The sequence below is a fragment of the Sapajus apella genome, unplaced genomic scaffold (genome assembly GCF_009761245.1).
Source record: "Sapajus apella isolate SASKATOON/1434 unplaced genomic scaffold, GSC_monkey_1.0 scaffold32, whole genome shotgun sequence".
NCBI lineage: Eukaryota > Metazoa > Chordata > Mammalia > Primates > Cebidae > Sapajus > Sapajus apella.
The window spans coordinates 20428650-20456041 of NW_022436972.1; the positions used below are offsets into that span (position 1 = coordinate 20428650).

Consider the following 27392-nt stretch of genomic DNA (forward strand, 5'->3'; position numbering starts at 1 on the left):
CTATTAAGAATGGAATGGGCCAGACACAGTGGCTCACACCTATAATCCCAGCACTTTGAGAGGCCGAGGTGGGCAGATCACCTGAGATCAGGAGTTCGAGACCAGCCTGGCCAACATGTCAAAACCCCATCTCTACTAAAAATACAAAACTTAGCTGGGCATGGTGGCGCACACTTGTAGTCCCAGCTACTTGAGAGGCTAAGGGGGAGAATGACTTGAACCTGGGATGTGGAGGTTGCAGTGAGCTGAGATTGCACTACTGCACTCCAGCCTGGGCAACAGAGTAAGACTCTGCCTCAAACAAAAAAAAAGAATGGAATGTAGAGCATGTATGTGTGTATGTCTGTGTGTGTGTGTACACACACATGTGCACATGGGTTTAGTATTTAGGAGTAGGAAGACAAACACCAGGAAGTAAAAGAGGCAGAAACGAACACGGATCATAAAGTTCCAAAGACAGAAAACAAGGGCAATCAAGAACTTACAAAAGTCCTAAATATATATATATACATACACACACACACACACACACACACACACACACACACACACACAATAGCTTCCCACTGCAAATCTCAGCAGATTTACTCTAGACAGTCCCCATTACACACTTCTTGGCAACGAACAGACATGCTACTAGTACAGTGACAGGTACATGCATGGTGTGTCTACATGGCCTTGGAGCCACTTGGCTCTATGGTTCCCATCGCAGGAGGGGTACCTCTAAAATCTTCCTCCCACCTTGCCTCAGCCCTTCCATCTATCCTGAGGACCCAAACTAGCCTTATGGTAACCAGAGGAGAAGGCCACAACAAGGTTACATTTTCTGACCTCTAATTTATTGCAATCCTAGAGTGATTTACCAAGGCCAAAGGGGGTGGGGTGCAGGGGGGCATCTATATGTGCTGGCTGTGCCTGTCAGGCCTCAGATCCCCCCCCCCCGACTGTTGACCAGCCTTGGGTGCCAAGAAAGAACCTGAGACCCCAAATTCCCAGTCTGAACCCACTGGAAAATGTAATGTTTCTGTCACTAATGGCCACTCTCTTCTGCCTTTTAACAGTAAAATCTTTAAAATCAAAATCAACAACAGAGCAAGAAACCACCAAGAAGCCTGCTTTGAAAGGTAAAGTTTATGATGATTTTAAATGATGTGTAGAAGTGAGTCGTCCATCCTGGAGAAGGTAAGAAGTACAGAATTAGCCTGCCTCCAGCCAAGGAGAGCGTGCTGTTGGCCGTTTTAGAATGGAGCAGGGTTAATGGAGGCCAATGACCAAGGCATTATTTCTGGAATTTAATGTCTAGGCTCCAGGCTCAGGTAAGACACTGAGCCAGAGGGTAAAGCACTGTAGCGTTCTGAAAGGAGAGGAAACAATATTTATCACTGCAATTAGGAGGGAAGATAATAGTGTTACCCATACTTAGTTAATGCAATGACATTTACTATATCCTTACTGTATATATGGATATGCCCTCAGGTCAAGTACACACAGCTCATTTATCCCAAATTCAAGAATGATGGCTCTGTCAAGAAAAATACTAAGAGGCTGGGTGCAGTGGCTCATGCCTATAATCCAAGCACTTTGGGAGGCCACAAAGGGAGAATCACTTGAGGCCAAGAGTTTGAGACTAGCCTGAGCAATATAGCAAGACCTCATCTTTACAAAAAATTTAAAAAATTAATCAGGCATGGTGGTGTGTGCCTGTAGTCCCAGCTACTCAGGAGACTGAGGTGGGAAGATCACTTGAGCCTAGGCATTCCCGGTCACAGTAAGCCATGAGCACAACACTGCAATTCAGCCTGGGCTACCGAGAGAGACCCTGTCCTTAAATTTTTTTTTTAAATAAAAAAGAAAAATGTTAGAAGAGAGGCACTTGAATAGGGATAATTAAGATTTGTTCTTAACCAGACCAGGGAAGACATGCTTCACCTGGGGAACGGAGTGTGCTGGCGTTGACCTACATCAGCACCTGCATTAGCCCCTCTGAGCCACCCTCAAGTTGTGTCTTATTGTCCCATTGCACATATAAGGAGCTGGGGTGCAAGGGGGACATGCTGGAAGTGGCCCAGGTTCCGGATGACAGGGCCGCCACTCGAACTTGGCCTGACACTCCCCCCTGGCCCTTCCCATCCTCCAGTGGAGTGACTTCAGGAGAAGATAATGATCTCACTAGAACAGAGGTAGAGGTTGACAGATGTCCCCAAAGGGAAAGTTAATTAGAAATAAGGCTTTTCCTTCTCATTCAGCCCCAGTTACAGCTATGATACCGCTTATTTACACCTGACATGTTGACAGTGCCCAGCAATGTTAATAAGCTTAATTACTATGTTGAATTGAATGTTCCTGGGCACCCTTGTTGAGTATTCAGTGCTGCCAAGTTCACCTTCTTCCCAAGATAAACACCTCCTTTTTTTACCACCTCAAATTAACTATGTATTATTCAAAAAACAGACTACTGAAATATGGCAAATGCAAGGGATGGGGAGTTGCTGAGCTACCAGGGGGCACAGCCGTCCTCTTCTCCATCCCGGGCAGGCACATTTGAGGCAGGCTCAGAGCATCTTACACGACAGCCTTCTCCTTGGTCTCCCAGGCCCCTTTTCTACCATTCATTCATTTCTCCTCTCTAATGACACCCACAAGGAGCTTCCCCAGTGCTTGCTTGAATTTCCAAGGATTCTTGCTAGGTTTTCCTGAATGGTTTTTTAAAACCTCCTTGGTCATTTCCACAGCAGACAGTTTGGGAACACATAGTGTTTTTAGAATCAAGCTGAGCATGCCCTTGCCTTTGCCCTGTTGTGGGTACCCCAGTGGCAGTGGCATTGTGGGCACCTGTGGGAAGTGATGAAAAAGAATTGCCAGGGAATTCTAGAAGCATGGGGCCCACCACATCATGGCAAGTCTGTCAGGCACACGCCAAGGCAGCAGAAGAAGGTTTGAAAGCAGAGAGGCCCCAGGCCTGTGTGGGTAAAGGCAGCCCCAGCTCAGTAAAATTCTCCATCCCAGGAGGAGCCCGAATGAGTCAGAGTTTTTGCTACGGAGGCAAAATTGGGAAGAAGAACAAAAGTAATGTGTAGAGATTACAAAGAACATCTCATCTCTGTCCCCAAAGGCATAATAAGGACACAAAATCAAACAGGATGTCAGTCCAGGGTCAGCGTGGTAGGGTTCCCAGGCTCTCCAGAGGGGCCAGCTGGGAAGGGCTGGTGTCATCCAGAAGCTGAGACAATTGTCCACCATCTTTTTCCAGGGAGCCCAATTATCACTCCAGAGCCACTTCCTCTGAGCTCTTCTCTCAGAATCCACACCTTCCCAGGTATATGGGAGAGAACCAAGTTGTACTGATCAATTCCACAATTCAGTTTGCACCCAGACTCCCCAGAGGCTCTAAGCCACTCTCCTGGCCCGGAGAGCCACCAGACTGCGGCTGACCTTTGGAAACAGGGACATTCACTGTCTCTGGAAGACATTCTCCATCCAGCTCACTGGCTTGGGGATTCATCTCTTATGCTCCGATTAGTACTTATGAATCATATGCAATTCTAGAAATTGGCAAATTTTGACAAGCCTGGTGGAAGACAGATATGTTTCTTGAAATTTCCAAGTGAAAATCACACTCGGAATAAGTCTCCCTCAGAAGAAAATCTAAAGTCCTTCCCATGACCTACAAGGTCCTTTGAAAGCTGGCCCTAGCCCACCACCTGCTCACCTATTCCTCCCTCCCCCAGTCACCCCCGACTCCTCTCTGACCTCCCCTCAGGCTGTGCAACTTCATGTCTGCTCTACTGCGGGCATATCATACAGTTCCCCCTGCTGTGCGTCAAGCGTGCCCCTCCCACACTAACCACAGGGACTTTGCACCTCCTAGTCCTCTGCCGGAATACATGGGAATGCTCATCCATGGCCTTCTGCCTGCACACTCCCTTACTTCACCTGGTACTCATTCAAAGACCACTTTGTCAGACTGACCCTCACCAGCCACCAGGAACACACACTCGCCTTCTTAAGTCAGCCACTGAAACGAACCCTCTTATTCCTATTAGTTACCCCCAAGCTGAATTTTAGGTCCTATGATTAACCTATTTAACATCTCATTGATGATGTTTGCATTTTTTTTGGAAGGGCAAGGCTAAATACTGTCAATCTATTTCTATTTTTTTTTAATTTTTTATACTTTTGATTTTCTTTCCACATGCCCTTCCTTTCGACACGCCTTCCAAAATTGAAAGTCATGGAGTATGCTTCTACGGAGGACTTTTGGGATGGTATATCAGATAAGTCCATTGACAAGCTAGAAGTGGAGGACTTAGATGAAAATGTAAGTTGGATAAAAACCTGAGACCCTCCTTCCTCCAAATGTTGGAGCAGGGTGGCCCTAGCCCAGGCAGGATGGCTGAGGGCTTGGGATCTGAGGACCTGGGTTTTCTTTTTGCCTCATATACCCCAGACTGGGTGTTAGAGAAGACAGCAACCCAGAAACTCCAACACATACAGACAGAAAAGCCCCAAGGAAAGCCTCCTCCCTCTATGGAGGTGGGGCAACCTGGCAAGGCAGACAACGCCAGACGCTAACCTCTCTACTCCAGGTAGACACAACAAATTGTGGTGTTTCTCTCCCATCTTCACCGGCCTGTGACAACCACCACCCTGCAGAGGGACACACAGCCAGACCTGGACATTCAACAGGGCACTCTCCCCAGCTGTTCCCAATCACCAGAGAGGAGCTAGGGAGTCATGATGGTTTTGATAAGCCTTACATCCACCGGATGTTTTCTTGTCTTTAAAACAAAATTTTTGTTATGATTTTGTAAATATGCCACACGAATGTTTTGCCTGCAGGGGCAGCCTAGTGGCTCGAATTTCCTGCATCAATTTACCTGTAGGGCTTACACCCCATGCTAAGTCGGGGGGAAGCATTATTGTTCATCCTGTCCTTGACTGCTCACATTGTACATACTGGCTACAATCGTAAGAGTGCAATCTTGTGTCTCTGGAACCCAAAATTAAGCAGATATATTTTCCTAAATTTATAAAAGAAAAGGCGAAAAAACTAGATATTTCATTTTTTAATGTTTTTAATTGAGAAATTGTCTCGTCTCAGTTCATATTTAGCCCTAAATTCTATACTTGTCTCTACACAGCACTGTATTACTAAGATTTACTTTTTGAATACTAAAATACTACAATGAAGGGAGGAAAAAATGACAAATTTAGATTTACTGCTTTGGATTTACAAAGGCAGGAAAGTAAAATTGGGCATTTTGGAAAAATTTTTCAACTAGAGCTGAAACCTAAAGGGTTTGTTTTAATTAGACATAAATTATTCAGAAAACTTCAAGGCTCCTGTCCGTTGATGTTTTGCTATATCAGGTGGCACTGCATTCTCAGGTGACAGTCACATCCTCCATGTAGGTTCTGGAAGGACATGGCAGGTTTGGGAGCGTTCCAGAGTTTTCCTTGGGACAGGTGGGCTGAGTAAGGGAGGTGTCATCACAAGCACCTTGCCATTTCAGGGCTTTGCTACTGAAGGATTTTAGGCAAGAATGTGACACTATCAGACTTGTTTTTAATTTTTTCAAGTATTTTGATTCAAACAACCTAAACTATCTAGCTTTTACATTAGGAAGCTACCATGTGCACACCATTTTAAAATATTGTAGTAGTAAAGAAGGCTATGAAATAAATGTTTCAAGCCTCTACTTTCGTACGTTAGTGAAATAACTGCTATTTATGTATCCTGGAAATGTTAACGCATATACACATATATATGTCTTTTAAAACATGTGCATATCCGCAAATGGAATCATGATGTACATTCTGTTCTATAACTTACTTTTCCCTTAATAACATATTTTGGAAAGCTTGGGTATTATATATATATATATTATATATATATATATATATAAATTTTAAATATATTATTATATATATATTTATATATGATATATATATTTTATATATATATTTATATATATATGATATATATGTATCATATATATATATTTATTTTCAGTGCAATGAATTGTATGTATACTATTACATACAAATGCAAATGAATCTAAAGAATAAATTCCTAGCAGTTGATGCTGGGCCCAGAGCTACCTTCATCTTTAACTTAAAAAACATTGACAAATTCCACCCCCCAGCACCTCCCATAAGTTGTACCATTTTCCTATTCCCACCTAGAGGGCTTGAGAATGCCTCCATCATATCCTCAACCACCAAGAGTCATAATTCTGGCCCATCTGATAGGGTGAAAATAGCATCTCATGTTGGTTTCTGCATCTCCTCCATTATGAAACGTGCTGGGCATTTTCACAATTATTGGTCATTTGTGTCTCTCCGTGACTGGCCAGTTGGTGTTGTCTTCTCTTCTCCCATGTTGCTTATTTCTCTTTCTTTCTGATTTGTAAGGGCTTTTAATATATGAAAGACCTTAATTCTTTTTCTGGCATACATGTAAATTTTTTTCCAGTTTGCATTTTGTTTTCCAAACTTCTTCTTGGTATTTTCCATGATGTGATCATTTTTTATGTGCAGGTAGTCTCATGTAGCAAGATTTCCTTTTCTGCTTACTGAGTATTGTTTCATGTGTAGAGAGGTCTTTTCACTCCTCAAGAGAATTTTTGTAATTCATTCATTGTTTTCTTTCAGCTCCCCAAGGGATCTCTTTAACACTATGTGGAATTTATTTGGGGGAAAGAATATGGCATAGGGGATCTACCCAAAGCCCCCACCAAAACTGAGTTCTTTCTCCACGGACAGGAGCAAATTTGCATTTTTAAAGGTCACCCTGGTGGCTTTGCAGATAATAAATTGGAGGGAAGAGGCTGAGGGCAGGAAGACTGGTAATATGTAGCAGTACAGATGAATAAATGGGAAAGCCTGGCAGTGCGGGGCAGTGCCCAGAACAGCCGCTATGAGTTGGTGTAGATTTATACTCTATAGGCTGGGAAGCTGAAGAGGAGAAGAAGGCTACATTTGTAGGGTGATGCAGAAAGTTCTATTTGGTACACACTGAGTATTAAGTTCCCATAAGATATTTAGATAAAGCTCAATTGAAAACCAAAATATACAATCTAGGTCCTGGGAGAAAGCTGTTGGCTAAAGATTTTGATTTGGAATCTATATTAGTTTGCTAAAGTCTGTTGTTAACAAAGTGCCACCTTTGAGTGGCTTGAACAACAAAATTTACTGTCTCATAGTTCTGAAGACTCGAAATACGAAATCAAGCTGTCGGCAGAGTCGGGCTCAACTGACCCACCTGCCGTGGCCTCCCAAAGTGCTGGGATTATGGCTATAAGCTGTCATGCCCAGCCTTCATTTTTTATTTCAATGATACACTCATGCATCACAAACCTTGCTGTGAAAATTCTTTGGGTTGCAAGAACCAGATATTAACCCAGGAAAAGTCTCCAGGCATGGAAGACCTCATAACTGAGGTGCCCAATACACCTTCCACAATGATGGGGGTAGTTCCACTCTGTAGGCTGGACAAGCAAATGGAATAAACCCCATAAGATGTCATATATATGTTGGCTTCATAGACTGGGGTGGCACAGTCTACATAACCTCAACTAGGCCTACCCAGGTGGTTGGCCATCCAGCAGACCACAACAGACACTGTATTTTCTGGAGAACAGAACATAAAATGCAGACAGAATAGGGATAGATGGCTGGCCGAGGCAAACAGAAAGTCACTTCATCCCAAAGGAGGGATTGTCAACAATGAGGAATTTAGAGGCAGGAATGTGGGCAGCAAAGTCCTTCTCCTCAACCTGTCCAGAAGCACAGACTCGAGAAATAGAGAGAGACAGGGCTCAGAGGCTAGGAGTCAGGCAAACCGGACCTAAAGCACCCCAGCTTTCCCCCCAACCTAGAAACTCCGGCCAGCTATAAGTCATATCCTTGTATCTGTCCCAGCTCATGTGCATCTTTGGATATGTTGGTCTTTCACTTGCCTGTAAGAGGCTAGTGAGTTAATGGTATATTCTCCATGATCACACGTTGAACAACAACAGCAATCTCAACTGTTGGTGAGCAAAGAACAGGAAACATGACCAATCCCTGGCTGTCCTCTCCAAGAAGCCAGCTTCACTTTCCATCAAAAGGGATCCACAACAGAAACTCCAGTGAAGACACACCTATGGGTCAGTCCTGGTCAGCAGCACAGATATGGGATAGAATGATCAAAGTGGCCAAATAAAAAGGCAGCTTGTGGACAGTGCTGTGGCACCCACCTGTAGTCCCAGCACTTTGGGAGGCTGAGGCAGGTGCATCACTTGAGGCCAGGAGTTCAAGACCAGCCTGGCCAACATGGTAAAATCCCGTCTCTACTAAAAATACAAAACTTAGCTGGGCATGGTGGCACATGCCTATAAACCCAGCTACTCAAGAGGTTGAGGCATAAGAATCACTTGAACCTGGGAGGTGGAGGTTTCAGTGAGCCTAGATCATGCCACTGCACTCCAGCCTGGGTGACAGAGTGAAACTCCATCTCCCAAACAAAAAAAAAAAAAAAAAAAAAGGCAGCTTGTAATGTCATTACTCTGGAAGAATCTTTAAAGCAGAACTGCCCAATACAGTCATGCACAAGGTACTATGCCACTTTCCTGAAGACTCGGTCTTCACACTGAATAAATCAACCACCACTGGGAGCTTGGCCATTTGTAGAATGAGGAAACCCTGTTATGGTCTTAAAGCATGGAAGCATTTTTACATTCCAGAGCCATCTCTCCATGTTTGGAAAAAGAAGATAATTATATGTTCCCCCAAAGATCTTTTGGCATACTGATGTTTTAAAAAATTCTTAAGGAAACAGAGGAACAAGAAGAGGGTGTGATGATCATGGAAATACTCTTTAAAGGAATTCTTGCTACCCATTCTATGGTTCCCGTTTTCTGTCTTCAACTTTTAAATTCAGGGGTACATGTGTAGGATGTGCAGGTTATATAGGTAAACGTGTGCCATGGTGGTTTGCTGCACAGATCATCCCATCACCTAGGTATTAAGCCCAGCATCTATTAGCTTTTCTTCCTGATGCTGTCCCTCCCTCTGCCCCCTTCTTCCCATTTTTGTGTTTTTTGAATAATATGTTGAAGTGTCACACAGTACCTTTGGGAGTCAGAAAAATGATTAATAAATCATTAATTTCCATTTTCTGAATATTTCATCCTTTGGTCCTTTTGCAGTTTTTGAACAGCTCCTATCAGGCAGTGTTTAAAGCAATAGTCAAAGAAATGGCTGATCGCAATGAACTGGAAGAGGATTTTGACATTCCCCTAACTAAGCTACTGGAAAGTGAAAACAGATGGAAACTGGTAGTTATGTAAGTAACTGGCGAGGCTGAGTGGTTTGTCAGTGGATTTGGGTATTCCAGAGGTGGCAGCAGGGAGTATAAATTGAGCAACCAACAAAAAGAGCAAAGTCAGGGCCAAGCAGGTTCCCTCAGTCAAGGAGCAGGCACAGGCCAAGCACAGGGAAAAGGTAAGATGGGCAGAATTATCCAGCTGCCAGACCAAAATCAGAACTCAAGAGCAAGGACCCTGCAAGCATGGGAGCTGCAGGATAGGATCAAGGCAGATGGTGGCAGAGGCTGGAAATCCAGGGCAAGAAAATGTCTTGCAGGGACCATGAACTTGCACAAAAGTCTAGGGAGCAAAGTTCAGACCCCTGGCATTTAAGAAGACATTGGGGAGTCAAGACCTGGGACATCTTCCTATGAAATTCCCCGGCTTCATGCTAGGTGAGCTAATGCTTTTCCATGCATCCTAAAGGAGGGAGAGCCTTGAGCTTCACTGATCTGGGGTCATGGCCAGGGCCCCTGTAAGGTTATTGTAGACCTGTATCGCTGGCACCAGATCTTTCTAGCTGGCAAGGCCCCAGGTCACAAAATGTTCCAGAATGCCATTTGTATACTGTATTAGTCCATTTTCACACTGCTGGTAAGGACCTGAGACTGGGAAATTTACAAAAGAAAAAGATTTAATGGACTTAAAGATCCATGTGACTGAGGAGAACTCACAATCATGGCAGAAAGTGAAAGGCACATCTTACATTGCAGCAGACGAGAGAAGAGAGCTTGTGCAGGGAAACTCCCTCTTATAATAACCATCAGATTTCATGAGACTTACTCACTATTATGAGAAGAGCATGGGAAAGACCTGCCCCTGTGATTCAATCATCTCCTATGGGGTAATTCAACACGTGGGGATGCAAGACGAGATTTGGGTGGGGACACAGCCAAACCATATCATCCTGCCACCGACCCCCCTCAATCTCATGTACTCACATTTCAAAACCAATCATGCCTTCCCAACAGTCCCCCAAAGTCTTAACTCATTTCAGCATTAACCCAAAAGTTCACAGTCCAAAGTGTCATCTGAGACAAGGCAAGTCCCTTCTGCCTATGAACCTGTAAAATCAAAAGCAAGTTAATTATTTCCTAATTACAATGGGGATACAGCCATTGGATAAATACAGCTATTCCAACTGGCAAAAATTGACCAAAATGAAGGGGCTACAGGCCCCATGCAAGTCTAAAATCTAATAGGGCAGTCATTAAGCCTTAAAGTTCCAAAATGATCTCCTTTGACTTCATGTCTCATACCCAGATCACACTAATAAAAGAGGTGGGTTCCCCTGGTCTTGGGCAGCTCTGCCCCTGTGGCTTTGCAGGGTACAGCCTCCATCCCAACTGCTTTCACGGGTTGGCATTGAGTGCCTGAGGCTCTTCCAAATGCACAGTGCAAGCTGTCAGTGGATCTACTGTTCTGGGGTCTGGAGGATGATGGCCCCCTTCTCACAGCTCCACTAGGCGGTGCCCCAGTAGGGACTCTGTGTGGGGGCTCCCACCCCACATTTCCCTTCCACACTGCCTTAGCAGAGATTCTCCATGAGGGCCCTGCCTCTACAGCAAACTTCTGCCTAGGCATCCAGGCATTCCCATACAACCTCTGAAATCTAGGCAGAGGTTCCCAAGCCCCTATTCTTGACTTCTGTGCACTCACATGCTCAACACCATGTGGAAGCGGCCAAGGCCTGGGGTTTTCTCCCACAGAAGCCATGGCCCAAGCTCTATGTTGGCCCCTTTCAGCCATGGCTAGAGCAGCTAGGATGCAAGGCACCAAGTCTTTAGGCTGCACACAGCACAGGGACCCTGGGCCTGGCCCAGGAAACCGTTCATTTTTATTCCTAGGCCTGTGGGCCTGTGATGGGAGGGGTCTCTGTGAAGACGTCTGACATGCCCTGGAGACATTTCCCCCATTGTCTTGGGGATTAACATTTGGCTCCTCATTATGTATGCAAATTTCTGTAGCTGGCTTGAATTTCTCTTCAGAAAATGGAATTTTCCTTTCTATTGCATTGTCAGGCTGCAAATTTTCTGGTTTTTATGCTCTGCTTCCCTTAGAAAACTGAATGCCTTCAACAGCACTCAAGTCATCTCTTGATACTTTGCTGCTTAGAAACTTCTTCCGCCAGCTACCCTAAATCATCTCCCTCAAGTTCAAAGTTTCACAAATCTCTAGGGCATGGGCAAAATGCTGCCAGTCTCTTTGCTAAAACATAACAAGAGTCACCTTTGCTCCAGTTCCCAAAAAGTTCCTCATCTCCACTTGAGGCCACCTCAGCCTGGACTTTTTTGTCCATATTGCTATCAACATTTTGGACAAAGCCATTCAACAAGTCTCTAGGAAGTTCCAAACTTTCCCACATTTTCCTATCTTCTTCTAAGACCTCCAAACTGTTCCAACACCTACCTGTTACCTAGTTCCAAAGTCACTTCCACGTTTTCAGCTGTCTTTAAGCAGTGCACCACTCTACAGGTACCAATTCACTGTATTAGTCCATTTGCACACTGCTGATAAAGACATATCCAAGATTGGGCAATTTACAAGAGAAAGATATTTAATGGACTTACAGTTCCACATGGCTGGGGAGGCCTCAGAATAATGGCAGAAGGTGAAAGGCACATCTCACATGGCGGCAGACAAGAAAAGAGAGCTTATACAGGGAAACTCCCCCTTATAATAACATTCAGATCTCTTGAGACTTTTTCACTATCAAGAGGACAGCATGGGAAAGACTTGCCCACATGATTCAGTTACCTCCCACCAGGTCCTTCTCACCACATATGGGAATTCAAGATAAAATTTGGGTAGGGACACAGCCAAACCATATCATATACCCAGGCTGTGGTGTAGACATGCTCTCAGCATGGAAGCCTGGCCTTTCCTTTATCCATTGTCAGAAACCTGGAGAGCCAGGTATGTCTTTGGGTCACCATGGGTCTGTCACAGAATCTCCAGCAGTGGCACCAGGTACAGGCTGTGGGGAACAAGGTGCCCTACATAATCACGTGGGCAAGTTCAGGTGTTCACAAAAATCAGGAAGAGATTGACTACTAGCAACTTCTACTGTGGACTCAATAGAGGCATGGGGCATAAGACCCTCAGGGCTTCTTAGGAAAGGGGAAGGCAAGACACAAAGAACTCTCAAGCTTTCAGATGAGCAAAAACACCAAACAACACCTCCATGCGTTATTCCACTGCCTCTGTGCCATTTTCCTCCCTCTCTTCCCATTTACACCTGTATCAAAGGCTGATTATAACCTGATTGCATTCAACAGATATTTCCTGTGCATGTACTATGTGCTAATCTAGGCTCTAGGGATACAGTAGTGTGTACCCCAGCCTCTGGTATTGAAGAGCCAGCTGATGGGAATTTCACTCACTTGCAAAGGTGGGCCAAAAACTAAGAAAGGAACAGTCAGTCTTCCCAAAAGGGCCTTGGGTGCCTCGGCTAGATACCGTCACTGGAGTTTAACTCATGTCTGTGTTTGGTTTCCTGCTCTGAGCCTAAAGGAATAGGCCCCCACTCCACCCATTCCTGGGCCCTTATATTTTGACAGGTGCCAGTAGGCTAAGTAACCACTTCAATTCCATTAAAACGCCTTGCATATAAAATGAATAACATTTGGTACAAATGGACCATGGACTCATTCTCAAATTTCTCTATTGCTTCTAGGGTATGAATAAGGGGACCATTGCTCTGTGCTACATAACATAGTGCAGCCCTTTCCAGCAAAGGTTGTTTGTTTCCTGGAGTTACTCTGGGCTAAACCAGTATGCCCTCTTCAAGGAATCTGATCTAAGGAGTTAAAATCTGCAATGGCAAAGGTCTTCTTTTCAGATCCAATTAAGCCTGGGAAGCTCACTCTTTCTGGCACATTCCCCTTCAAAGGGGCTCTGATCTGAGAACTAGAAAACACAGTTGCCCTGGAGAGCACCCTTATTTGGAAGGAAAACAGTCCACTCCATTGAAAGGCCAGGATGACTCGCCCTGTGTGTTGACATGAGAGGGAGAAAAGGGCTTGATCACGTTGAAGAGCTGTGACTTGTGTGGCTTTTATGATAAGTCCTTTTGAGTAAGGCTATTTGAAAATGTCCTATTAAATGCAAAGGGGTTTCAGGTGGTTCTGTCCAGTTCAAAGGCGAGGCTGGTTTTCCAAGCTATTTCCAGGCATAGGCCTCACTGGAATATAGACAAGCCACAGAAAATCAAATCCAGCTGCCTGAGTTCTCATAGGGCCATACTTGCATTTGGACCTCCCTGCCCTGTAAACTGTCCCCAAGATTATCCTTGTTTAATTCATTTCAAAGGGTTTAGGGTTTGGCCACGTGCCCAGGTTGTGGGTCAGTTAGACCACGAGGGAAGCATTGAGTGGATATCAGGAACCAACCCTTTACTCGTGGGCGTTGAATAAAACAGATACCATTGGTCCCATTTCTACCTGCATAAGAAACCCGGCAGGTCCCAGTACCATCTGCATTGTGTGATGGCATGTATGCATGAACTTAGTCTTGGCTTTTAAAGATGATCCACTTTACTTTTAGGTTGAAGAGAAATTATGAAAAGTTCAAGGAAACAATCTTATGGATTAAGAGGAGACGTGAAGGTAGGCACCACTCCACAATTTTCCACCCATTGCCAGCTCTCCTGTCCGTGTCCACCACCTCTCTCCTTCTGCATGTACTGTAGAGAAGACAGAAGGGCTCATTCACTCACTTCAGTGCCTACAGGGCTAATTTGGTCCTGGCTGCCAGGGATGAAATACCGAGCATGACAGACACAGTCCAGGGCCCCAGTGAGTTTCTCTCTTGATGGCAGGGGCAGGTGGGGGATCCAAACACAGAGTGAGTCACCTGGCATTTCGGTGACATGGACTGTGGGAAGAGGACACTGTGGGACCCCATGGTAAGGGATCTAACACAGATTTGGAGGAGTGGGGTACTCCAGGAAAGGAATATTAATGTAAAAATTGGGAAAGAAATAGCTCCTTTACCATGAGACTAAAGGCATTTGTGTCCAGCTGTTAAGATTTGCAAATCATGGAGGTTGCCAGCTTCATGGAGCTAATCATGGAAGAATTCAATGAAGGGACTAAGCTGCCTTCACTTAAAAATTTATAACTACAATATGCAATATCTTTCAGGTGACTGGACCCAACCTGAAAATGACAGCAATATTCATGGGAGACATAGCTAACCAATCACAGTACTTTTTCTTGCTGAGCCTTGTCTTAGCTCAATTCCTTCTCAAGAAAGTACTCTTACCCCCAGTACCAATTCATGCCTCTGACCTAACTCTTAAGGAATAGCTGTTGCAGGCCCTGCCTGCGTCTCCTGAACCCTGTGTCACCATTAACCCATCCCCACTCCAGCCTCCAACCACACAGCACTTATGCTGGGACTCCTCCATCACATGCTAGAGACTTATCTTCCACTGGAAGTCTCAGCATCAAAGCCTGGTTAAGTTCCCTCGCATGAGCTCTCACGGCAGGCTGTGTTGGTCTCAATGATGGCACACACACCACTCTCCTAACTGACCTCCCCCTTAGGTAGTGAGCTGGGGCTCCTCACTCCCACCAAGAGCGTGTTGGCTGATACCACATCTGGAAGCCCCTCACCATGGCTCCAGCCACTCGGCTCCCGCTGTTGTGTTAAACACTTATCAAAAGGCACTAGGCTTGTTTTTCCAGTTGTCCTTACTAGTTCCAAAATTCAATTGTTGTAAAAATGGACAAAATGAATATAAAAAGAAACTTTTGCTATGAAACAAAAATGAAGTTGCAAGCTTTAACACACACACCTACACACACACACACACACACACACACTCTTAGCCAGGTGTGGTGGCTCATGCCCATAATCCCAACACTTTGGGAAGCTAAGATAGGATAATCCTTTGAGGCCAGGAGTTCAAGACTAGCCTGGCCAACATGGCAAAACCTCATCTCTACATTAGCCAGGTGTGGTGGCACATGCATGTAACCCCAGCTGAGGAACAAGAATTACTTGAACCCAGAAGACAGAGGTTGCAGTGAGCCAAGATCATGCCACTGCAATTCAGCCTGAGTGACAGAGCAAGATTCTGTCTCAGTCAGTCAATCAATTACTGGTGTGATTTGAGCACAAATGATCACAGAGCCCAGTCATCAGATCTTCATCTTGTCTTACCTTTGAAATGACATGTTAATAGACACTTCTGTTTCAAGTTACAATAACATGTTTATAGGGTGTTTCCTTTTTTTGATGACTCCCTGACTTTAGCCTGTCTTTTCAATTAACAGCCACACCATTCAGTGGGTAAGTGCTCCTCTCATTATGTTGTAGTTGGCATAGCACTATGTCACCCATGCATGCCCCCTCATCTGCACAGGTTGACCTTCACTGTCATATCAGGCATCTAGCACTGGGCTGGTACACACTAGGCACTTGATAAGTACATGTTGAGTGAATGTGTAACCAAATGGAACGAGCTGGAATGTCAGCTCCCACATACCTCTCTTCAAAGGCCTTAATCTTTCCACTACCCGACAGCCTTCCTACTGGGGAAAAATGGCAGATCTCCCAAACCCTCAAACTCCCTCTGGCATCTTGAGAGAGACAGATCTAAGTTTCCTTTCTCTTTTCCACCAAAATCTTACTCAATGCAATCATTGGATTGAATAGCAGCTCTAAAGTCAGGAGAGATGACCACTTTCACATTTACTTTATCGACCCAACCAACATTTGAGAAGCCTAAGACAGAAAAAATCCAAAAGCCTCACCGTGTTGTTCGTCGTAGGAAGAAATTAGAACGAGATAAGGAATGGATACAGAAGAAGACAGTGGTAAGAGGGGCAGTGCCTTGGTGTTTTTACTTTGCACAGGACTTTTTTTGGCTCCAGTGAGATGTGCACATACCATCAGAGAGCGGTAAGGAATAATATACAATGTGAATGCAAAAATGCATCCAAGATATGAGAGGTACACCTGAGTGTGTGGGTTGTTGGCAGACTGATGAGGATTTTACTAGGATTTATTGAGATTCTTCTGCCTGCATGTCTGTATTAGGCAACTGGATGGGTTTGAGAGTGGAATAAAGGAAATGTATATTACATAGGCCCCAGACAGACACTGTGGCATGTATCTGTAGTCCCAGCTGCTTAGGAGACTGAGATGGAGGTATCACTTGAGCCCAGGAGTTTGAGGCTACAGTGTGTTATGATCACGCCTATAAATTGTCACTGTACTCTAGCCCAGGCAACATAGCAAGACCTTGCATCTAAAAATAAAAAGACATATAGAGATCCATCCCCCTAACAAATTAGAATCCATATCAAAAATCAGTCACACAGTGAATGGATAAATAAGCTGTGGTACATTCACACAATTAAATATTATTCAGTACTAAAAAGAAATGAGCTATTAAGCCATGAAAAGACATGGAGGAAACTTAAACACATATTACCAAGTGAAAGAAACCAATCTGAAAAGGTTACATATTACAATAGCTACTGTATGACATTCTGGAAAACACAAAGCTATGGAGACAGTAAAAAGGTAAGTGGTTGCTAGGGGATGGGGGCAAGAAAGGATGAAAAGGTGAAACATGGGATTTTTAGGGCAATTAAACTCTTCCGTATGATTCCACAATGGTGGATACATGTCATTGTACATTTGTCCAAATCCACAGAATATGCAACATCAAGAGAGAACCCTAATATAAACTCTGGGCTGTGGGTGATAATGGTGTGTCAGTGTAGGTTCCTCAATTATAACAAATGTACCACTCTGGGGTGGGGGGCGTTGATGGTTAGGAGGCTATGCATATTGGAAAGTAGAAGCTACAATATTGCATGTCGGAAAGTGGAAACTACTATATTGCATAGTGGAAACTACTTTCCACTCAATTTTTCCATTACCTGCTCTAAAACAAATGAAGCCTATAAGAAAATCAATCACTTGGAGTATTTATAAAGACTGATACTATTATACAAAGATCTGAATGAAAACTAGTCTCAAAATATTAAAGTCATTTATTCCATCCAAATGAACTCCAAAAGCAAGCGGGAGTAGCAATCCTTATATCAGACAAAACAAACTTTAAAGCAGTAGCAGTTAAAAAGGCAAAGAAGGACATAATATAATAATAAAAGGCCTTGTCCAACAGGAAAATATTACAATCCTAAATATATATGCACCTAACAGTGGAGCTCCCAAATTTATAAAACAATTACTGCCAGACCGAAGAAATGAGATACAGTGGGGGACTTCAATATTTCACTGACAGCACTAGACAGGTCATCAAGACAAAAAGTCAATAAAAAACAATGGGTTTAAACTACACCTTGGAACAAATGGACTTAACAGATATTTACAGAACCTTCTACCCAACAATTACAGAATATACTTTCTATTCATCAGCACATAGAACTTTCTCCAAGATAGACCATATGATAGGCCACAAAACAAGTCTCAATAAATTTAAGAAAATCAGAATTATATCAAGCACTCTCTCAGACCACAGTGGAATAAAACTGGAAATCAACTCCAAAAGGAATACTCAAAGTCATGCAAATACATGGAAATTAAATAACCTGCTCCTGAATGATCATTGGGTCAACAATGAAATCAAGATGGAAATTTAAAAAATTTTCAAACTGAATGACAATAGTGACACAATCTATCAAAACCTCTGGGATACAGCAAAAGTGGCTAAGAGGAAAGTTTGTAGCCCTAAATGCCTACATCACAAAGGCTGAAAGAACACAAATAGACAACCTAAGGTCACACCTCAAGAAACTAGAGAAGAGAAACAAGAACAAACCAAACTCAAACCAAGTAGAAGAAAGGAAATACCCAAGATCGGAGCAGAACTAAATGAAATTGAAACAAAAATACAAATGATAAATGAACAAAAAGTTGGTTCTTTGAAAAGATAAATTAAATTAATAGACCATATGCAAGGTTAACCAAGGAAAGAAGAGAGAAAATCCAAATAAATTCAGTTAGAAACAAAACAGGAAATATTACCACTGACACCACAGAAATACAGAAGATCATTCACGGCTACTATGAACACCTTTATGTGCATAAACTAGAAAACCTGAGGATACAGACAAATTCCTGGAATATACAACCCTCCTAGCTTAAATCAAGAAGAATTAAGATACCCTGAACCTACCAACAACATGCAGCAATATTGAAATGGTAATCATAAAAATTACCAACAAAAGAAAATCCAGGACCAGACAGAGTCACAGCTGAATTCTACCAGACATTTGAAGAAAAATTGGTACCAATCCTATTGACACTATTCCACAGACAGAGAAAGAAGGAATCCTCGTGAAATCATTCTGTGAAGCCAATATCACCCTACTACCAAAACCAGGCAAGTACATTCCAAAAGAGAAAACCACAGACCAATGTCCCTGGTGAATATAGATGTAAAAATCCTTAACGAAATACTAACTAACCAAATCCAACAACATATCAAAAAGATAATCCACCATGATCAAGTGGGTTTCATGCCAGAGATTTTAATTTGTTTATGTGATACATCATCTCAATAGACACAGAAAAATCACACGATCATCTCAGTAGACAAAAATGACATGATCATCTCAATAGACACAGAAAAAGCACTCAACAAAATCCAGAATCCCTTTATAATTAAAACTCTCAGCAAAATCAGCATATGAGGGACATACCTCAATGTAATAAAAGCCATCTATGACAAACCCACAGCCAACATAATACTCAATGGGAAAAAGTTGAAAGTATTCTCTGAGAACTGGAAGAAGACAAGGATGCTCACTCTTACTACTCCTCTTCAACATAGTACTAGAAGTCCTAGCCAAAGCAATCAGACAAGAGAAGAAATAACGGGCATCCAAATTGGTAAAGAGGAAGTCAAACTGTCACTGTTTGCTGATGATATGATTTCATGCCTAGAAAACCCTAAAGACTCCTCCAGAAAGCCTCTAGAACTGATAAAAATAATTCAGCAAAGTTTCCAGATACAAAATTAATGTACACAAATTAGTAGCTCTCTTATACACCAACGGCAACCAAGCTGAGAATCAAATCAAGATCTCAACTCCTTTTACAATAGCTACAAAATAATAATAATAATAATAATAATAATAAAACACTTAGGAATATACCTAACCAAGGAGGTGAAAGATCTCTGTAAGGAAAACTACAAAACACTGCTGAAAGAAATCATAAACAACACAAACAAGTGGAAACACATCCCATGTTCATGGATGGTTAGAATCAATATAATCAATATTGTGAAAATGACCACACTGCCAAAAGCAATCTACAAATTCAATGCAATTCCCATCAAAATACCACCATCATTCTTCACAGAACTGAAAAAAAAAAAAATCCTAAAATTTATATGGAATCAAAAAAAAGAGCCGACATAGCCAAAGCAAGACTAAGCAAAAAGAACAAATCTGGAGGCATCACATTACCTGATTTCAAACTACACTATAAGCCCATAATTACCAAAACATCATGGTACTGGTATAAAAATAGGCACATAGACCAATGGAACAGAATAGAGAACCCAGAAATAAACCCAAATACTTATAGCTGACTGACCTTTGACAAAGCAAACAAAAACATAAAGTGGAGAAAGAACATCCTATTCAACAAATGGTGCTGGGATAATTGGCAAGCCACACTTAGGAGAATGAAAATCTCTTACCTTATACAAAGATAAACTCGAGATAATTCAAGGACTTAAATCTAAGACCTGAAACTATAAAAATTCTAGAAGATAACCTAGGAAAAACCCTTCTAGGCATTGGCTTATGCAAGGATTTTATGACCAAAAACCCAAAAGCAAATGCAATAAAAACAGAGATGCATAGTTGGGACTTAATTAAACTAAAGAGCTTTTGCATGGGAAAAGGAACAGTCAGCAGAGTAAACAGACAACCCACAGAGTGGGAGAAAATCTTCACAATCTATACATCTGACAAAGGACTAATATCCAGAATCTACAACAAACTCAAGCAAATTATCAAAAAAAAAAAAACAATCCCATCAAAAACTGTGCTAAGGAAATGAATAGACAATTCTCAAAAGAAATGTAAATGACCAACAAACGTGAAAAAATGCTCAACATCGCTAATGATCAAGGGAATGCAAATCAAAACCACAATGACATACCACCTTACTCCTGCAAGAATAGCCACAATAAAAAAATAATAGATTTTGGCATGGATGCAGTGAACAGGGAACACTTCTACACTGCTGGCGGGAATGTAAACTAGTAAAACCACTATGGAAAACAGTGTGGAAATTTCTTAAAGAATTAAAAGTAGAACTACCATTTGATCCAGCAGCCTCAATACCATGTAGCTACCCAGAGAAAAAGAAGTCATTATACAAAAAAGATACTTGCACACACATATTTATAGCAACACAATTCACAATTGCAAAAATAGCAATCCCTCATTTAAATTAAGGTGGGAATTTAAAAGATGTGATAGACTTCATGTCTTCAGTAAATATAAATTTTAGATCTATAAGCTCCATATAAATTTTAGGACTTTTTTTTTTTTTTTTAAGTTCTGTGAAGAATGATGGTGGTATTTTGATGGGAATTGCATTGAATTTGTACATTGCTTTTGGCAGTGTGGTCATTTTCACAATATTGATTATATTGATTCTAACCATCCATGAACATGGGATGTGTTTCCACTTGTTTGTGTTGTCTATGATTTCTTTCAGCAGTGTTTTGTAGTTTTCCTTATAGAGATCTTTCACCTCCTTGGTTAGGTATATTCCTAAGTGTTTTTATTATTATTATTATTATTATTTTGCAGCTATTGTAAAAGGAGTTGAGATCCTGATTTGATTCTCAGCTTGGTTGCTGTTGGCGTATAGGAGAGAACATACTATGTCCTAGGCACTCTTCCAGGTGCTAGAGATACAGAGGCAAATGAGACACAGCCCCCGCTCCCAGGGAGCTTATCTGTTCTGGCTGAGGAGAGAGTCAATACATCGAAGTACTATTTGGTGCTATGTCGGCTACTGTTAGGAGCCATAAGGAAGCAACAGCAGAGGAGGCTCTCCAGTTGGGCCGAGAGGAGTTGCTATCATGCCTATAGAGTAATCAGGGAAGGCCAGTTGGGACGAGTTCCATTTAAGCCTAGGCATGTATGAAATGAGGACATGAGCCATGGAGACTCCTGGGGAAAGGAGAACCAGGAGTTCTAGATAGAACCAACAAGTGCAAAGGCCTGAGGCCTTTGCTTCAAGGACAGCCACAGGCAAGTGGGAAAGAAATAGGAAATTAGCTTGGGTGACCAAGTCAGGTAGAACCACTGCCTCAAGGACACAAAGCTGTATTCATCTGGACAATGCTCATCAGCTTCTGAAGCAAATGCTTCCCAAAGCCAAGTGGCTTAATGAACAGATGTGTATTTCTTTCTCATGTCATGTCTATTTTAAGCCTTGTAGCTCTTTTGAGTGGCTCCCTTTCAACGTGCATCTCAGGGATCTGGGTCCTTTCATCATAGGTCTCCACCATCTTGGAGCTGTCTAAGTCCAGTTGTATGGACAAGAAGAGAAGCCAAGGACCAAGCTTAAATTCCATTGACCAGATTGGGTCCCATGGCTGCAGCTAGCGGCAGAAGGGCTGGGAAATGTACTCCTGCTGTGTGTCGGGGGGAAATGGAACACCTTGCACTAAGAGGAAAAGCAATAGGACATCTTTACATCATGATTGTGGCCTCAATGGTGGCAAAAGTGGAAGAAAATAGGAAGCCAACATGGTTAACCAAGATGTGGACCCTTCTGGCCTCCAGACAAGGAATGCGGGGTTCAGTATTCCTTCAGCTCTTTGTCCTGCATTGAAAAGGGAAGTCTGTGGGACCAGTCAGAACTCCTATGGATGAAGACGGGGGCTCTCCAGGTTGTGGCAGACAATGGTAAGGGTGCTGGAAGCTGTCATACAAAGTCTTCAGCTTCCTCCTATCCCTGGCCTCACTTCTCCTACTAAATAGAAGAAAGCTTACTTGGCTTATTGCTTTGATTAGGCTATATAACTCCACATTCTTCCACACTCCAAACCCTACCCTGCCTCAGATCTTCACCAGCTCTGACACCATCCACCCTCCACGGCACACCCTCCCCACTAACACCGAAAATGTCCTCCCTGCAGCCAAGAGGGAGAGTCTCACCAAGGTCTCTAAGCAGAGGATCCTTTCTCACCTACCATTCATGTTGGGCTGCACCAAGCACCCATGAGGGATGGCAGGGAGTGGCACATTTGGTTTTGTTTGTTTTACAAACAGGCAATAAATCCCGAGCTGTATGCTGGGTGCAGTAGCACCTTTTGTGCGTGCTGGTGTTCAGGCTGAATCCAACTTCTCCAGCCCAGGACCCCGGACCTCGCAGCAGCCACGGCGAGCTCGCAGAACAGCTCTGGCGCAGCTGGGGGTCCCGCCTTTGAGACATTGTATTTCCTCTAGCAAGACTGCAGGAAAGGCCAGAGACGTAGTATCTTCACTCTGCACTTTAAGCTCTTGCCTCATATTCTGTCCCCAAGCAAATGCTCATGAGCTTCAGGCTCTCAGACATGCCCTTTGTTATCTATTTCCCATTGAGAGAACATGCGCCAGCTCCAGCTCTGTGTAAGAGACTGTGCTTTGCCCATAGGGTCCTTATCATCAGAAAAATTTCATTACATGACAAATGAATTCGACAAGCAGAAAGCATCTCAAGAAATTCTGGCTTTTGGGTAGCTTTTGAAAATAAGACCTAAGTGACAAATACCCTCTACCCATGAAAAACATCTGGACGTTTCCAATGGATCACCAAGGCAAATCAACTGTGAGTGCCAGAGCACTTTTTAAACCAAGTGTCCATTGAAGGATGGATGAAAAAAGAAAATGTGGTCTATATACACAATGGAATACTATTCAACCTTAACAAAGGAGGAAATCCTATCATTTGTGACAACATAGATGAACCTGGAAGGGATTATGCTAAGTGAAATAAGCCAGGCACAGAAAGTCAAATACTATATGACATCACTCATGTGTGGAACCTAAAAACACCAAACTTGGGCTGGGTGTGGTGGCTCATGTCTATAATCCCACATGTTGGGAGGCCAAGGTGGGTGGATCACCTGAGATCAGGAGTTCCAAGAACAGCCTGACCAACATGGAGAAACTTCGTCTCTAATAAAAATACAAAATTAGCCTGGTGTGGTGGAGCGTGCCTGTAATCCCAGCTACTCAGGAGGCTGAGGCAGGAGAATAGCTTAAAACTGGGAGGCGGAGGTTGCAGTGAGACAAGATCGCACCATTGCACTCCAGCCTGGGCAACAAGAGTGAAACTCCATCTCAAGGGGAAAAAAAAAAAGAAAGAAAGAAAAAAAGAAGTCAAACTCATAGAAACAGAGAGTGGCCAGAGTCTGAGGAGTAGGGAAATGGGGAGGTATTGATCAAAGGATGCAAAATTTCCACCAGACAGGAGGAATAAGTTTAAGAGATCTACTGTACACCACGGGGACTAAAGCTAATAACAATATACCTGAAATTTGTGAAGAGGGTAGATTTTAAGTTTTCTCACCATAAGAAAACAACTATGTGAGGTAATGCATATGTTAAATAGCTTGATTTAGCCAATCACAATGTATACATATATCAAAGCATCATGTTGTACAACATAAATATATACAATTTTTATTTGTCAATTAAAGAAAGAAAAACGTGTAAAGGGCTTTTAGGTTTAAAGAAAAAACCAGTGCTTTGTAGACCAAATGTCCCAGGTGGCTGGGAGCTAAATGGTTAGAGGCAGCATCACGGATAAATCTGAAGCCTGAGCTCTCTTCTCACTAGATAACTTTGTGTAAGTCAGCCTCTCTTAAACAGGAATAAATGATAATGCATATTTTGTAAGGCCAGCATACTGTGAAATTATTTAGTGCAGTGCTGGGCATAAGGACATAGCCGCTGTACGTTGGTTATGTCATCATTGTCTTCTTGAGGAGTGCTTTCTACCTGATGTCTAGGTGGAAGCCAACAGATAGCTTTCTCTCAAACAGAGCTGCATCTCTGTCTCTTATCACCTTAAATTTTGCATTCTGCTAGAAGCTTTCTTTGCACAAAGAATTAGTCAGCTTCTTACAATAATAATTCGAGCCTATCCAGTGACCACAGCACTCACCGTAACCCAACCTTCCACCCCTAGAGGCCACTGGCACTGTGGTCCCCAGCTTCATACCGGTGTCAGAAGTGAAAGTCAGCACTTAACTAAGAAATCGGGTCTCACTGGAGACCTTCAAGCAAAGATTGGACAACTACTTTTCCAGAACAGAAAGGAAACTCACGTGTCCAAAACGGTGACTAATAAACATACCAAAAGAATATGGCTGCACAAATACCAGAATCTGATCAGATAAAACACTTTACAGAATGCCTTGTAACTATAAGAAATTTACAGAACGCTGCTTTTTTAACTGAGTTAGAGACTTCACAAGAGAAGTAAAACCTGAAGAGACCACCTGCTCAGAACATTGCTTACAGAAATATTTATAAATAACGCAAAGAACATCCATGAGATTTCAGGAATATCATTCAGCAGCCAGACAGGACTCCATGCCCAACCACGATAGAGAAGTCCTGATGGATGAACTTTCAATAAAAATTCCCAATAATATTGTGCTACAAATGAGGACTCATCTGATTAAGTCCCCTGAAAGTGGTAGCCGCCATATTAAACCATCTCTCATGACTGTTTGGCAAATGAAAACCACTGGAGCCAAAAATTTCTATTTCCCTGGAATATCAAAATAGAAGGCCTTATTGTTCAATGACAATAAGAGGCAACATTTGTTGAGGCCTTAAGATTCAGTAGCTGGATCACTTGATTAGAAAAATAAACTATTGTTTCTTTGAAAAAAATTAAAATGGTTTGAAAATCTCTAATCTGACTTCTAGTTAGATTAATGTGGGATAGCAGATGATCTGCAAAGCCCTCCTGCCGCAAACACCTAGGAATTGAAATAAAACATAACAAGTATCCTTTTCAATGCAGAACAGAAAATGTAAGAAAGTAAGGGAAATGGCCAGTGCCAAAAATAGAAAAACTGTAGAAAAACTACAGAACCACAAGAGTGAGCATGTAAGCCACGTGTGTGCCGGTGAAGCAGGGGAACAATGGCTGTTGACAATCCAGGGGGCTTGGGTTTTAACACCAACATGGGGACAGGGGACAACTAGAGGACACACACACTTTCCAAACACACACAAAGCATCTACTTTTTTGAGACGGAGTTTCGCTCTTGTTACCCAGGCTGGAGTGCAATGGCGCGGTCTCGGCTCACCGCAACCTCCGCCTCCTGGGTTCAGGCAATTCTCCTGCCTCAGCCTCCTGAGTAGCTGGGACTCTACAGGCACGCACCACCATGCCCAGCTAATTTTTTGTATTTTTTTTTTTTTTTTAGTAGAGACGGGGTTTCACCATGTTGACCAGGATGGTCTCGATCTCTTGACCTCATGATCTACCCGCCTCGGCCTCCCAAAGTGCTGGGATTACAGGCTTGAGCCACCACGCCTGGCCTACTTTTTTTTTTTGAGATGGAATTTCTTGTTGCCCAGGCTGGAGTGCAATGGCCCAGTCTCAGCTCACTGCAACCTCCACCTCCTGGGTTCAAGCGATTCTCCTGCCTCAGCCTCCTGAGTAGATGGAATTACAGGCATGCAGCACCATGCCCAGATAATTTTTGTATTTTTTTAGTAGAGACAGGGTTTCTCCATATTAGGCTGGTCTCAAACTCCTGACCTCAGGTGATCTGCCCACCTCGGCCTCTCAAAGTGCTGGGATTACAAGTGTGAGCCACAGGGTCGGCACATCTGCTATTACTGATCACATGCTAGGTCACAAAACAAATCTCGGCAAACACAAAAGAATTCATACTGTACAGCCTATGTTTCCTTGCCCCAGTGACTTTTAATCAAGAATAGTAATAACATAACCAAAAGTGCTTTATATATTGGCAAATTTAAGAACATCCTTGTAAATAACTTATGTGTCAAATTTGAAAATATTTAGAATGGAGTAAAATGAAAGATAAATACACTTAAGGGAAACAGCTAAAACAGTAAATTGAGGGGAATGTTACAGCTTTTTTCTGAGTCTGTTTCATCCTGTTATAACAGGTACCACAGACTGGGTAGTTTACAGTCAACAGAAATTTATTGTTCTGAAGGCTGGAGAGTCCAAGATGGAGGGGTCACATGTGGCAAGGGGGTTGTTTCATCATCCCACGGTGGAAAAGCAAAACGAGGGTGGGAGAGAGAACAAGGGCGAGAGATCAGACTCGTAGCCTCAAGCCCTTTTATTTTATTATTTTGGGTTTTTTTTTTGTTTTTTTTGTTTTGTTTTTTTTTTTTGAGACGGAGTCTCGCTCTGTCACCAAGCTGGATTGCAGTGGCATGATCTCAGCTGACTACAACCTCCGCCTTCCAGGTTCAAGCAATTCTCCTGCCTCATCGTCCCGAGTAGCTAGGACTACAGGCATGTGTCACCACACCTAGCTAATTTTTGTATTTTTAGTAGAGACGAGGTTTCATTATGTTGGCCAGGATGATCTCAATCTCTTGGCCTCATGATCCACCCGCCTTGGCCTCCCAAAGTGCTGGGATTACACATGTGAGCCACCATGCCAGGCCATCAAGGTCTTTTATAATTTACATTAATCCATTCATGAGGTCCCAGCACCATCACCTGAACACCTCCCATTAGGCCCCCATCTCCCGTAACTATTGCATTGGGAATTAAATTTCCAACACATGTTTTTGGGGGAACACATTCGAACCATAACAGCTTTAAACACACATGTTAAAATCTACAGCCATGTCACCCTGAATGGTTTCAATCTTGCCTAATCTTAGAAGTAGAGTTGAGCCTGGTTACTACTTGGATGGAAGACTGCCTGGGAATATTGGGTGCCAGAGGCTTTTTTTTTTAAAGTGCTTTATCTAATTAAGGAGGAAGAGGAGGTGAAGGAGGAGTAGAGGGAAGGTCTTAAGAAGA

General features: G+C 42.8%; 1 protein-coding gene across 1 annotated transcript in view; it reads left to right on the forward strand.

Moving 5' to 3' along the window:
* ERICH6B (glutamate rich 6B) overlaps positions 1–27392 on the forward strand; it is a 52936-nt gene that overhangs the window by 15128 nt on the left and 10416 nt on the right. Inside the window, exons 4-9 of the mRNA XM_032294352.1 lie at positions 1062–1124; positions 2812–3066; positions 4188–4318; positions 9192–9328; positions 13896–13957; positions 16017–16174. Of these exons, the coding sequence (XP_032150243.1) occupies positions 1062–1124; positions 2812–3066; positions 4188–4318; positions 9192–9328; positions 13896–13957; positions 16017–16174 (806 nt within the window). The remainder of the gene's footprint in view (positions 1–1061; positions 1125–2811; positions 3067–4187; positions 4319–9191; positions 9329–13895; positions 13958–16016; positions 16175–27392) is intronic.